Source organism: Xenia sp. Carnegie-2017, unplaced genomic scaffold, assembly GCF_021976095.1.
Source record: "Xenia sp. Carnegie-2017 unplaced genomic scaffold, XeniaSp_v1 HiC_scaffold_23, whole genome shotgun sequence".
NCBI classification, from domain to species: Eukaryota; Metazoa; Cnidaria; class Anthozoa; order Malacalcyonacea; family Xeniidae; genus Xenia; species Xenia sp. Carnegie-2017.
The window spans coordinates 2,722,825-2,738,030 of NW_025813486.1; the positions used below are offsets into that span (position 1 = coordinate 2,722,825).

At 34.0% G+C, this 15,206-nt stretch overlaps 2 protein-coding genes and 1 long non-coding RNA gene across 4 annotated transcripts; 2 read left to right on the forward strand and 1 right to left on the reverse strand.

The window, feature by feature from the left end:
• The first annotated feature begins 5,448 nt into the window (after positions 1 to 5,448).
• Positions 5,449 to 11,882, forward strand: LOC124449792. Its single transcript, XM_047000695.1, has 9 exons — positions 5,449 to 5,716; positions 6,236 to 6,366; positions 6,676 to 6,780; positions 7,205 to 7,343; positions 10,116 to 10,638; positions 10,836 to 10,893; positions 10,969 to 11,106; positions 11,178 to 11,287; positions 11,373 to 11,882. Exons 1-8 carry the CDS (start codon positions 5,617 to 5,619, stop codon positions 11,268 to 11,270), a joined length of 1,287 nt encoding a protein of 428 aa, XP_046856651.1. The 5' UTR covers positions 5,449 to 5,616; the 3' UTR covers positions 11,271 to 11,287; positions 11,373 to 11,882.
• Positions 11,883 to 13,245: 1,363 nt separating this feature from the next.
• LOC124449797 lies at positions 13,246 to 14,571 on the forward strand. The gene is made up of 2 exons (XR_006949604.1): positions 13,246 to 13,278; positions 13,913 to 14,571. It is a non-coding gene; the product is annotated as an uncharacterized LOC124449797 (long non-coding RNA).
• LOC124449793 lies at positions 13,467 to 14,458 on the reverse strand. 2 transcript variants are annotated; one of them, XM_047000697.1, is made up of 4 exons: positions 14,380 to 14,458; positions 14,192 to 14,269; positions 13,939 to 14,056; positions 13,467 to 13,688 (listed from the first exon to the last, which is right to left on the reverse strand). In XM_047000697.1, exons 1-4 carry the CDS (start codon positions 14,456 to 14,458, stop codon positions 13,505 to 13,507), a joined length of 459 nt encoding a protein of 152 aa, XP_046856653.1. In that variant the 3' UTR covers positions 13,467 to 13,504. The 2 variants fall into 2 exon arrangements, with proteins under 2 accessions (XP_046856653.1, XP_046856652.1); XM_047000696.1 differs by having other exon boundaries at positions 13,939 to 14,059.
• Positions 14,572 to 15,206: the final 635 nt, after the last annotated feature.

Sequence of the window (15,206 nt, forward strand, 5' to 3'; positions counted from 1 at the left end):
AAAACTATAGGTTTTACGTAGGAGTAAACTATAGTTTTATGAGAAACTGCAGCGTTTAGGAGACAACTACAGTTTATATAAGGAAAACTATTGTATGAAAAACTATAGTTTATCAAAAACTATATGCGTTTAGGAGTATGCTACTGTTTATATAAGGAACAACTATTGTACAAAAGAAAACTATAGTTAATTGGAAAACTTAGTAGCGTTTAGGAGACAACTACTGTTTATATAAGGAACAACTATTGTGTATTAGAAGAAACTAGAAGTTATTCGGAAACTATAGCGTTTAGTGAGACAACTACTGTTTATATAAGGAACAACTATTGTGTATAGAAGAAAACTATAGTTTATCTGGAAACTATAACGTTTAAGAGAGACAATTATAGTTTTATAACAACCATGGTGTTTAGAGAAAAACTATTGTTTATATGTGTATAGAGAAAGGATATAGTTCATCTGAAACAAACGGTGAAAAAACTTTAGTGTTTATATGAAAAACTATACTGTCGTGTTTAAATCTAAAACTCTAAGTTTCTTAAACAGTATTAACATAATGGAAACTACAGTACGAATGCTTTAAAATTTACAGTGGACATTTTGTGATTTGCAAGAAAGTTATAGTTATTGTGATAAAGCTTAATGTGTTTAGAAAAAGCGAGAGATTTTAACGATATTAATACAGTTTGTTTACAAAGATATCTTCGTGATGCCAAAAAGAGATTTTGTTCCGCTTCAAGATGATTTGATTGATTTCCATTAACAATGAATCGGTTGTATTCTGTACACAACTCGGTTGACCACTCCACCAGCAGCCACTGTCAATGGTACTTTCTTCAACGGTAACATTACGAATTTTGCTTTACACAACGCTGTAAGATTCTGCGACAGATCCACTGCTTTTTTTGTCAAAGACGTTTCATGTACCAGTTTTTCAAAAAGTTCAGAGACCAGTTCGTTTCCTTGCACACATTGTTTCATGAACAACGGTAACGTTTTCAAAACAGCGTACGTTTAGTAAACCTGACCTTAGAAACATACTGTGTTCCTTGGATCATATTCTTCAGAGTAGTATTGTTGTTCTCAAACAAAAATGTTGATACAGCCCATAGTGGTCCACACATCTCAGTACTCTTAGCCATGTGAGACAGTTGGTGAACATTAAATGTACAATGGGAAACACCATACAGCTGTTCCATCTTCACAATAAACAGATCAAGTGCAGCTTTAACTTTTGCCAAGTCATTTTGGAAATAGAAGTATCAAGCAGCTTAGGTGAAGACCCCACACGAACAGGAAAAATGGTTGAGGTACGGTGCTGAAAGAACTCCTAGTACATGTTTATAAGTGAGTAATACAAAAGAAACGTTTTGTATTCATTACCTTTCCAGTGTTCGCGTGTAGTTATAGATCTTGGAAGCTGTCGTGCTTCTTTTGGAATAACAACGATGTTCTTGATTAGACTGTCAAATTATTTGTTTGGAAGGCTGTCCAATGTACCATGGGCTTTCGGTTACTGCTGTCAAACCAAAGAGATAAGACGCCACCCGGTAGAGCACAAGTAAAAAGTCAGGAACAAAAACATTAACCATGTTAAAGTGACTAATCTTTGAATGCATACTTGGCCCTTCCACATCCATTATTGCAGTTTTTCCAAAGCTTCTAATGCCCACAATTCTTTACATGATGGTGCGTTGTTTTGAGCCTCGTCAAATGGATAAACACTCGCGTGCTCCTCTACCACGCACTACTTGTATTCCTAAACGCGAAACGTATCTATATATAATAGAATACAATGTATAGCATAATCCTGCTTGCAAGTTGTTTATTAAATTACGAAGTCACATGGCTTTAACTCTAGTTTTGAATCGACGACGACTGAAACGTCTGGAAATTTCACTTCATTTGAGCCTGTGCACATCGCACAATTTGATTCATTCTCGCAATGGCAAAACGAGTTGAAAAGGCAAGATTTGTCTGAAAGTTCTAAAGGAAACAAGCAATGTATCTGTATTTGGTAAATTTCATAGAATGAATGTTACTTAAATAATTTTTCTCGATAAATTTCTGTTGTCTCAAAACATAACATTTCTGGTCTGTACAAGAAAAGATTATGCGGGAAATGTCGTTAAGAGCAAACCTGCATTTTGGTAAGAATCAAATGTCGCAGTTTAAATCGCATATGATAAAAACAAAATACAGTATACCTGTATGGAGAGATTCAATGCACCTACAAACGCCATTAAACTGCTTCGTATTTTTCAGTTTCGGTCTTATGGGGCATCAGCAGAGCAAATAAGGCAAAACCCGTATACGATGGACAATGGAATAAGAATCCTAAGACAAATTGATACAGTCTTTTAGCATGGATTGAACTTATCAGAACCACGAAAGTAAATCTTTTTATTCATTTAATAAAGCAAGGAGTAACTTAAGTTTGGTAAAACAGCGCAACAAAAGTGAACCTGTATTAAACTTTCTGTAGACAAACTTTTTGTGTCTTAATTTCATCAAGTTAGCTAAAATATATAAATGTTAGAATGAACTTTACCTCAGGAAAAAGTAGTGGGGGAGGGGGAGGGAAGTGGTCAATCAAGCCTCTTGGCGCTGCTGGGCTTATTTGGTCTAACATATTGGTAAACTGCTCAAATATAATTGAAACTTGGTACATGCACATGATGTTGTTACCTTTAGCCAGCTTGTTCCTTTCCAAAAAAGGTTGCATCAGAAGATTTGTGTTTAATTTGCACTTTGAAAACCATAATGCTGGCATGACAATATGCTTTTTACGAAGATCTGTTGGCATTTCTAAAATGGTACACTGTATTGGCCATAGATCTTTATTAGATGACCCATAAAATAAGCAATAAAATTTTAAATAAAAATAGCAAATGCTCTATATAAGATAATAAAATAGTTTATTATACCTAGCACATTTTCAATAAAAAAGTTATTAGAAATTTCTCATCACAGACAATTTAAACATATCTGAAGGTAGCTAAGCAGATCAAGCACTTACTAATTAAATTTATTCATACACTATAAATGGTTTGTACATTTTACATAAATTGCAAATGTTCAAATCATTAGCTTCAAATATCACTACGTTATGAAGTTTGGATTATTCTTTTTACTTACACAATATGCATTATGTTAATCAAATGCAAAGCTTAGAGAACCATGCAATTAAACAAAGACAATTACCTACCAAAATACAGGAATACCAACATTCCACAGCAGAGAAATATCATTTGGTCCATAACCATGAACTTCCTTAAGTTTTTGTACACATGTCCATCCGTGCATCAGTTATAAAATCATTACTGATGCTTGGCAGGTTGGTTAAGTGACACCGGGCAGCAGTATTATCTTGCAGAATCAGTTCAAGTTCTGATTGTAACGACCAGTAAGAAAAATAAGATTTATTGTTCTTTGCACTTTTCACATCTCTTGGCACATAGCATGAGCACTTTTTATTCAATTCACACATGTCACTTGGGCCAAAGTAAAATGAGCACTCCTAACAAAAGTAATGGTGTACAAAACTTTGGTGATTGAATTTCTTGTAAAAGAGGTACTTTGTTTCAGGCACAACATTTGGTAAATGCAAGTTCATAATTTTCAGAAAGTTACTTAATGCTTCATCTGTCAGTTGGTGTTTCATGACAAATGACATCAAAAGAACAAAGGATTGTGGGTCAAAACTGCATCTTTGTATATAGGCTGGTTTCTGCCACTCACAAAACCATAATTTTGCTCTTCACCACACTTTGTACTACCAAGGGAATCATCCACGTCATCACTAAAATCATCTGCAAATTCAGTAGTTTCTTCAAAATGATCAGTAATTTCTTCCGAAACATCATCCGACATGTCAGTGTCAGAGGAATGCTCATTATTGAAAACATCAGCCAGGTAATTAGGTTCACAAGGGTCATCAAAACCATCCCACAATTCATTGTTAAGAAGTGATATTTTTAGGTGACGTAGTTTGCATGTAATGATCACACTATGAGAACGTGGGTTACAAAGGTCACATATCTATGTGAATAATGATTGGTTTGTCACTTGATACTGTTGCATGCTTTATATAATAGTTAGCGTCTTTACTGTTTAATTCCTATTCCTATACTTTTCTATTCTATTATGTTGCTGTTTGGATTGCACGTTTAATAAACTATATTACTGGATACTGTGTTTGTTTTATGACTGTACTTTCAATATTCATCACCAGATTCAGTGGTAGATTGCTCAGAGCCCCCTCTGTTTGATTGAATCAAATTGTCTGTAGATAATGTATTTTTAGTGTAAGGTTCTCTTTCTACTTCATTTTCATAAAACTGTTCACTTCTCCATAAGGTAGTTCTTGGAACTACAACTCTGTCATCCCACAAATATTCTTTATACTTTTTTCTTGGCATTTTTAGTCAATCAGCTACATATAAATAAACAGTGACAGAAGTAAGACTTGATGTCTGAGATTGTAAAAATTAAATGCAAAGAACTAGAAAATGGGCTAATCAGCAATTATATTATAAAGTCCGGCATGTCTTGATAAAGCAGAATGTTTCATATATAAACATTTTAAAAAAATGCAGTGTGTTCTTTTTCTACCTTGGTTTCCCAGTTTCTGATTTTTTAATGTCCTACTACAACATTTTCTGAACCTGACAAAAGTCGCATGTCCATGCTTTTAAAGTTAGTGACAAAAACTCGATCACATTCACATATTTGTTAGCTAATTATAAACAGCATAGTTGATATGTGGCTCAATATAACGGTATAATTGTATAACAGTACTTACAAGTTTAAACGCTTCGTTGCAACACAAAATAAACAACAATTGAACCCAATTTACGTATCTTTTTGAGATAAAGAGATTAGAGGAACGTATGTAGCCTGATGCAGCCCATCGAATGCAACGGTGTGTGTACAGTGTTGCTAGATGAAATTTTAAAATATTCATGCTCGCTTGCGTCAAAAGTTCACAAAAATGACAAAAAGTTCATATTACATCTAAGTTTTAAGATTGGAAGTTAACGGATTAATTCGGAAATTTTTGGAAAACTCTCGGAGGTATTCGGAAAACATCGGATTATCTTAAAATCGTCGTTGTTTTGAAAGAACTGTCGAGCTAGGAAGATTTTTTTTTCATTGAACTATGATTTATCTATACATTCTTTATGAAAATGATGAAAATACAAAAATACGTAATATTTAGACAAGTTCACAAAAAGTTCACAAAATTTTAATGTTCATGAAATGTTCATGAAGAGAGCAAAAAGTTCACAAATCTGTGAACTTAGTTCACGATCTGGCAACACATTGTGTGTAACTGTGTATACGAAATAGACCAGAGTTCAAAGTTCCAAACGAGTATCGCCAAATATAGTCGTATTCGTTTATCACGTGGTCGCTTTGTATTTATTGTTTAAAGGTGGTCATTTTTGAATGTCTCGTTTGTTGGATATAATTTAAGAGTTGACAAAGATTTTTCAGCGATAATATTCGAAAATATGGCGTTTGCATTGGTGAATTTTTACAACGAAATTACATGGGATATCATTCCATGTTCTAACATCATTTTTTAGGATGAAAATATGTTGAAAGACAAAGATGAACTTAAAGGATTCAAAACGTTACCATGTGGGAGATGGAAAAACAAAGGGAAACGGCAAGTCGAGGAAATTTCCTGCAGAGATAATAGAGGTTTCAGGTTAGTATTTTTAGTCTGTTGTAGAATTTTTTATAAAATTTCTAAAAGCTTGTATAATTCAGCTAAAAAGCTAATTGCTAGTGGATCGAGCTCTTTCTCTTTGTTATCATTTCTTTCATGAAACATCTTAGCTTTGCTATACATCTGTAAATTTCTGTGTGAAAATCTATTTGCTTATTTCTCTGTCTTGTTTGTAGAAATAGTCATAGTTGATATGAAGGTTGCTGTTATCAATTCAACTTAATGCTTTTTTAGGAGGGAAATACTTTCTGATAAAAAGCCTTTGCTCAAATGTTGTTCTTTCTTCTACATAGCAATAGTTCAGTTACAATACTGACAATAAGGATGTGTCTATTTCCCAGATTTTAACTTGTTTACTCTTAAATACATGTAGTAATACATTAAGCCAAACTTTGCATAAGGTTGTTTCCTTATAATTTCAGACATGCTACTGCTTCCAATTGAAAATTATTATTTTTAATAGTTGTTAAATAGTCATCCATTATTTTGTATAAACAGATAGTAAAGATTATTTACTCAAGACAATGAGAAAAGAAGAAACTTTCTCTATAAATACTGGCAAAGGGTGTCGCAAAAGAATTCACAAAGCAAAGTTTACAATTAAAAGTGTTAGTGAATCAGATGATGTGGTGAGTTTCCTGAAATATTACATTGACCACATTTTGTTTATATGGTGTTTACTGCATGTTTATCAATTATTGCTGCCGTCATCTATAGTTAGCACTCATGTCACTAATGTGATGATGCATTCATGGAAATTTGTTAAGTACTCCATATGGTATTCATGATTCAAATGTTATTAGCTACTAATTCTATGTTCGAAGGTCTGCATTGCTGAACAAGGCTATGAGCCTAAGAATTTAAATGAGAAGTAGTAGCTAATAACAAACTTTTCAAACAACATGTATAAAATTTTGTATTGTTGTTCTTGTTACCAGCAGGAGCACAGTATTCCTAAAAAGCTAAAGGCATCCAGGGCAAAGAAAACAGAGGCTTTCTGCTCAGCCAGTCTTGCTTCACTTATAAAAGAGCGATTAACCAAGGTATGTACTATACACAATGATAACACTAATTATTCTTATCTCTAAATTATGCAATTTTATTTTTAATGAGGAATGCTAGGGAATTAAAGTAATTTTTCAGAATATAATTTGGATGTTGTTTGGTTAAATGCTAAAAAAGTTAATACTGTATGATATGTTCCCATCAATCATAAATTGCTGTTAATTTGAAATTCATTTCTTGTTTCTAAGTGAAAAATCTTTTAAAAAGCAAACATTGTACAGTGTAAGGCTTGTATAGGGCAATCATTTAAAAGAATTTTCCATCAGCGGGGCTTATGAAATTGAAAAATTGATATTTATCGTTATAATATATTGTACTTGTTGTTAGTAAGGTACACCTTAATAGTTGGTACTAAAAGGAATATATTGTTAAATATTGCCTAAGTTCTTGTTGATTATATAGGAGAGTCAGTTAGATGAAGGTAGTGCACTTTGCAATGATAAATGCAAGTATAAAAAAGAAGCCTTGGAACTCAAAGAGAGGGTAAAAATGCTGGAAAATCAGATCAAAAGACTTAATGAGCAAATTGACAATGGCAATGGTAAGCTTGATGAAAATTTACTTCATTTGTATTTCAAATCAATGCTTTCTCTGCTTTTCACTTTTGTCTTCCAAAATGGAGAAATTTGTAAATTTCTTGTTCTATTCAGTATATTTTGGATTTGAAATTTAGTATTTGGGTGAAAAACAACAACTCAATATTACCTAGTGTCATCAACCTTTATAAGCTTATGATATACCGTTTTAAATTTATAGAATTAAGAACTGCATGTTTGTAAATGTAGATCGTACAGGTTGGTGTAGTCCTGAGAAGGACTGTTTTTGTTGTTGTTGACTGACGTTTCGACAACCTTAGCGGTAGTCATCTTCAGAGTCAAATGAGGAGTAAACGTTAGGTTAGCCGTATTTGTTATCTGGTTCTTACGTCATTGTATTGTGTGTACAGGAAATGTGTGCAGGAAATGTGAAATAGCGTGTCAAAGAGACTTGTCAGAAACAACCCAAGACGACATCAGAAGCAGGATAGCCTACATTTTACAATCGTCCTCTATACGCGACAACAACTCTAGAAAGAACGAACAACAAGCACTCAAACGACTAAAACACGACAACAACATCGTCATTTTACCAGCAGACAAAGGACGCGTGACTGTGGTCATGGACAGGAATGATTACTTCAACAAAATGGTCACCCTTGTTAACGACAGAGAAACGTACCAACAACTCAAACGAGACCCAACACCATCACTAGTACGCAAACTTAACAGCAAGATCTTCTCTGTGAGAAAATTTAACATTATATCTGAACGTATTTACTATCGACTTAGATGTTCAGTACCACACTCACCCAGACTATACGGACTACCAAAACTTCACAAACCACAAATACCCATGCGACCAATTGTATCATTCTGTGGTTCGCCTACTTACGAACTCTCAAAGTACTTGACTGACATACTGCAACCACTTACAAGCAAATCAAACACAAGCTGCAATCCACTGAAACTTTCATTAAAAAACTGAGCACTGTACAAATACCGGACAGTTATATACTAGTGTCTTTTGATGTGAAATCACTGTTCACCAGTATTCCACTTAATCTGGCACTTACTTGTACAAAAATCCTCATTACAAACACCACGGACGTACTGCCATTACCGACAGAAGACATTATGGAGCTATTGGAGCTCTGCCTCACCTCGACTTACATCCAGTATAAAGGTACACACTACAAACAATTACATGGAACAGCAATGGGCTCACCCGTTTCTGTTGTAGTTGCTGAAATTGTAATGCAATCTATAGAGGAACGGGCGCTCACGACTTACAAACATGCACTACCTTTTTGGTTTCGCTACGTAGATGACACAATCACAGCACTACATGCAGACTAGATTGATGACTTTCTCACACACATCAACAAACACAACAGCCACATACAATTTACCAAAGATGTCGAAGAAAACGGAACTCTTCCTTTTCTCGACTGTTTGGTAAAACATGACAATCAAAAACTACGAACAACAGTTTATCGCAAGCCAACACATACTGACCGACTACTAGACGAATCATCTTACAACCCTACATCACACAAAGCCACCACAATCAGAGCATTAACAAGACGTGCACAAATCATATGTGATTCACCGGACGCTCTACAAAACGAAAAAAACTATCTCAAACGTGTTTTTGACAAAAACAACTATAACTCTAACTTTATCAAACGCAGCATTTACAAACCCAACGAACCCAACGAAACGAACAATTCAGTGACATCAGCAACGATACCTTGCATCAAAGGTACGTCTGAGACTATCTCGCGTATCTTACGACCATACAACATACGTGTCGCACATAAACCAATCACAACGTTACGACAAGTACTAATGAACATAAAGGAGAAAGAACAACCCAACAAACGACAAGGTGCAGTTTACAAAATAACTGCTCCGACTGCCACGCCTCTTATATCGGGGAAACTGGCAGGAACTTAAACATAAGACTTACTGAACACAAACGAGCTACTAAGAAACAAGACAAAACCAATAACATTGCCGAACATCACCGAATCACAAAGCACAACATTGACTGGGACTCTGCAAAATGCATTACTTACAGTACTGACTATAGGCAACGGCTTACATTAGAAAGGTGGTATACCAACTTGGAACAAACCCCCTGAACAGATCACAGCAATTACCAGCACCTTACAAACGACTTATTCACAATACAAACAAACGATTAACTAAAAACATTACACTTCACACTAATTCACAAAGACATTACACATTTCCTGTACACACAATACGATGACCTAAGAACCAGATAACAAATACGGCTAACCTGACGTTTACTACTCATTTGACTCTGAAAATGACTACCGCTAAGGTTGTCGAAACGTCGTCAGTCAACAACAACAAAAACAGTCCTTCTCAGGACTATACCAATCTGGACGATCTACATTTACAAACATGTAACGATACTCCCGGAATTGTATCGTGGATTCATGTTTTATTGAATTCTGTATAAAATAATGTGTACTACTAGAACCTGTACAGGGAATTTGCTGAATTGTCTTTATGAAACCCTTAGTTAATGAACTACATTATAACATAGATTCATTGGAAAACTGTACTTCACAGAAAACTATAGTTTTGAAAACTGTAGTGTTTGGGAACAAAACTATCAATTGTAAAACTACAGTTCTCCCAAAACTTTCTATATCTGTTTATTCATACAACTATAGTTTTCGGAACTACAGTTTTTGTTCCAAAATACTGCAGTTTTCAAAACTATAGTTTATTTTTGTAAGGGTTGTACCAACTTTTTGCAAGTACCTTTAAAGCATATGTTGGCCATAGACAAAGAACTAATAATGTTGATAATGGTTGTGAAAATGGTGATGTTCCCGGCGATGGAGAAGATGTTGTAAATAATGATGTTGATGATGATGGTAATTCTGGGAATGTATTTTGTGGACGAGACGGAACAGTTAATGAAGGTGACGGACACCTTGTAACAGAAAACGCCGTGCCTAAGAAAGTTGATAAAGAACACAGGAAGGGAAGAAGTAACAACAAAAGAAAAAGAAAAGAGGCAAAGTCCAGTGACAGAAAAAGTGTGTCTTGTGCAAAGAAAAGAGCTAGTCATTTGACATCCTATGACAAATGTAAAGCCTTCCTTTGTCAAGAACCATCTTCCAAAGATAATGGAATGGTGGATTGGGTGTTGTGTGATGTTTGTCAACAATGGTACCATTGGGATTGCGTTGGCATTACGACGAAGCCGAAAGGAAAATTTGATTGCGGATGCAATGTATCTTACTTTACTCATGGGTAAATTATGCATCCACTTTTTCTAAATTACGAACTGTTAGTCTGTTCATTTTTGCGCATCACCGATTTATTTGCATACGTATTCATAATAGTTATTAATACTTCCTCGTGCTCTTAAATGTTTTATTTCTAAAATGCGAGTTTCTTGAACACACACAAATAAATATATTTCATTTCTTTTAATTTTACTTTGACAGATCTGCGAAAACATTTGACATAAATACAAAGGGAAATTGCTCATTCAGAGGATTAAAGGTTCTGCTAGAATTTAAATTATTTAATATCAGTTGCAGATAAACATACCTATAATATTTTAACATTGAATTTTAGACACATTTAACAAAAATCGTCAACGGTACCATACTCAGTAAACGCCACAGGTTATTTAAGCAAATGATCCGTGGGCAAAATCAAGCTCAGACTGAACTCACCGATCTCTACATGACGTGTCCTTTAACTCGAACTCAAGTATAAAAACATATTCTCTGTTAGAAATAGAGCCCCACCAGTGTCTTAACTCGTCATTTTTGTATATATAGGCAAAAGATCTGTTGAATGTAGTCAAAGAAATAGTCACAGATATTTTTCGATCCTTTGATGAAACAAATTCAATGAACATCAACTACATGTAGAACGTTTATTCCCTGAGGTTTGTTGTTCATCTAACGCCTAATTCCAAGACGTTTTTTTTTTGTGAAAGCTATGTGACAGTGAAACTATGATATTTCTTATAGGCCTGCATATATTGTATACGAAAAACTGAGCGTTGTCTCCGAAATAACGCTGAAAAAATTTATAATTGTCGAGTGGAGTTCAAGACGGTGCAGACTCTGAAAGTGACTAACCTTGTTGTCTACCGAAGCACCTGAAAGCTGTAGTGGATCTTGTAAAAATTTGAGGTGACTTGACAATGTATCATACTGATTTACTCTTATCATTCAATTTTGTCTAAACATACTATTGACGATTAACTAGCGCTGTTTTTAGTTTAGGTTAATGAGATTTTCTTTTTAGCTAAGTTCTACTACTTTATCAAAAATAATGAATTCTTGTACAGGAAACAATTATACTTCAATTTTGTCTACATTTAAAATAAAAGATGACTTTAATTACAACTACAAGACGTAGAAAAGAAATATGTCAAACAGAGTCAAGTTAACGATTAATTGAACTGGTGACTAAGTTGGGCCAATTTATAGATATATTTCATATCAAAGTTAGTTATAAATCAAAATAGTTACCTCCATGCAACGCTATAAACTACATTAGCTATTTAGCTAACATAACTGTTGTTACATATGTGTTTTGATGGACAAAAGTATTTATTCAAAAACCTCAACTTTTCAACAATTTTATTATCCAGCGTACGTACGTAATGATTTTCCATGTATATAAAACATCAATTTTCATCATATACTACATTGTATAACTACCAAAAAGTTACATATGACTGTTCAAAAAGTATTTGTTTAACAAAAAGCCTATTTAAACACCTTTATTATCCAGCGTACGTACGTTGGATGGCTATTACCCATGTATATAAAACATCAATTTTCATCATATACTACATTGTATAACTACCAAAAAGTTACATATGACTGTTCAAAAAGTATTTGTTTAACAAAAAGCCTATTTAAACACCTTTATTATCCAGCGCACGTACGTTGGGTGGCTATAACCCATGTATATAAAACATCAATTTTCATCATATACTACATTGTATAACTACCAAAAAGTTACATATGACTGTTCAAAAAGTATTTATTCAACAAAAAGCTTATTTAAACACCTTTATTATCCAGCGTACGTACGTTAGGTGGCTATTAGCCATCAATATTTGACTGATAAAAAAGTTTTCATACCACACACCAAAATTTCTTTACCACTATTAGCAATGTGCCCTCCCGTTTATCACCATAGAAGAGAGGTGACTCCTGCACTTGGGAACAGGATGTACGGTTACACATTATTGAAATTGTATTGTAGTCTCACCATGCTGTGTACCCAATCATCGAGAAGGAATAAGAAACCCTTTTTTTATCATGTATATTATGCCGCGTACGTACGTTGGCGATTATACATTTTTTATAATATTTTCTTTTTCTATAAAGCAAAATCTATGGATATTGTACATAAACGTACACTCTTTAGTTTAAAAACAGTACACAGAGACTTTGTCGTGGTGACAAACTTAAAGATGGATTTCAAAATAGCAAATACCATGGTGAATGGTGATAATACCAATGTAATAGTTCTTAAAATAACTGTTTTAATCCAGAACACTAACCTAACCAACGCTAACCCTGCTTTAGTTTCTTTTCTAACCAATCATCGCTAACAAAGTTTTCACAAATTGATTCATAGCCTGTTATTCATCGCTTATTTTCATAACGCGCCGTCATCACGTTATCTTTCAAAAGTCAGTAATCTTGCCGTGCTGCTGAAAGTAGTGACTCCACGTATTTTCCATTTCTGACTTCAACAGGATTTGCTCTTCCTTCGATCAGTCAAGCAAATGGCATAAATCTATAGCCTTCCGTTTAACAGTAAATGGAACTGAACAATCTTCATCAGTAGGTGCAGCTAGATATTCACACCAAAAATCATTCAGGATCTTTGACAGCATCAAATGTTAATGCGGTATGTGAATGATTAGAATGTGATTCAGCCTCGTTATAAGCTGCGATATCTTTATTGACATCCTTTGTTACTCGAGTAATTTGCTTCGAAAGTCTGGATGCCAACGCTTGACCATCTGAAAAACAGAACAAACATACAGAAGCATTACATAGAAGGCAACATGTAAAGTAATTTACAAACATTGCAAGTTGTATGGAACATTTATGAGATACGTATAGTTACCACATTATTTAGACTTAAGATTTAGGAGAAACCATCTTTCAGCAACATTTTTCCTCATTCGAGACAAAACACGTTTTTCTTTCCTAGACGCAACCTCGCGTTTTGCATTTTCGTACTCTGAGTCTGTATTTTGCCAGCTTGCAGAAATTGAGTTTTCCCTTTCCATGATCTTCAACTGCTCGTCAATTCTAAACAGTAAATACCAAATCATTACAAATATAAGGCACAGTCTGACAAGCACCTGCCAGTTGCATATACATCTCTACTTGTACGTACGTATAAAAACAAGAAATAATTTGTTATTCGATATTCCAACTTATTATTCACAATGTTGCGACGTACATTAATAGCTTCAAAATTTTCCCACTTTACTTTTCTAAATTCACACTGTTTAAGACTTTAATATCTCTAGAAAAAAGTTGAACTTTTCGAACATACTTTTTCATCTGATTAAATCGAAGAGTCAGTTCACTTGGATCAGTGCAACCATTCCATCGATGGTAAAGATCAGCGTACAAGACCAGGTATATAACGTACTTGCATTTCCAATCTTCTTCTTCTGTAAGTTGTTGAAGATTTACGTATATTTGTTAAAAAAGTTTTCTGTGGGTAAAACATTTCCACATAATGAGCAATAATTATGTGTCAAATCTGTTCCTTAGCTACAAGCCATTATTTCTCATTTACTAACCAGTCTCAATTTCACGACCAAAAAAAGTCGATTCGTCCTTCATCCACTCATGAATATCATCTATTGAAATCCTGTGAGCTTTAGATAATGAAAAAAAGAAAATCTACTGCTTTCATGTGAGTCGTAAATAGTTTATATCCAAAATCGGAGTCAAATATAATCAAAAGGAAATACAAACATATACTCACACGGAAAGCACCTGCATAACTTTTCAAAATCTAATTTTGCAGTTTCTTTCACGTCAACAGCTCGCTTCATCCTTGCCATCAGCAAATTGCCTCAAAAAACAAAATTTAATTCATACCTGCTATTACATAATATGATGACATGTTAGCTATGTATATGTTCAAACAAAGAAAGAAAAACTAGCTATACCTAAATTAATCTTCGTTTCTTTCCATAATGTAAAAGAGCATAACTGAGTACATCAACTCTGTGACTTGGACGCATTTCTTTAGTCATTCTGCTAAATTTGCGAATGTAAGCCAATCTCTCAACATCTCACCGTCAGTTAGGCCAAATCCTTCTTTACGACGGGACTAAATTTAACCTTTACAAGAAAGATTTAGTAAACAATTATTGAATTTTCATCATTTATCATCTACAATACCATTAGTTATGATAGCATAAAACCCAGGTATCAACATCTGTTTATACGTATGAAAAATAAAAATAACAACTAACTTGGCATCGTCCAACATGCCCATAGCAGTGAAAAATTGGAATTGAAAATTGTCAACAATCGAATAGTCCAAATTCTTTTTGTAAAAAACAAAATAAAGAAAAACATGTGAAAGACTACATTTTCAAAGAAAAAAAGTGTTGAGGGAAAGTTATTGACAAAGGAAACAGGTAACAAAGCAACTATTGTCAATTGAATATTACCTGTAAGTGTTTCACTAACATGCATGCAACATCATACAATATGTTTATTTTGAGTGAAGGATTATCAGCATTATCTTTCTCTAATTTTTGGAGAACATAAACTGCATAGCTCAATCTATAAAATATGTAG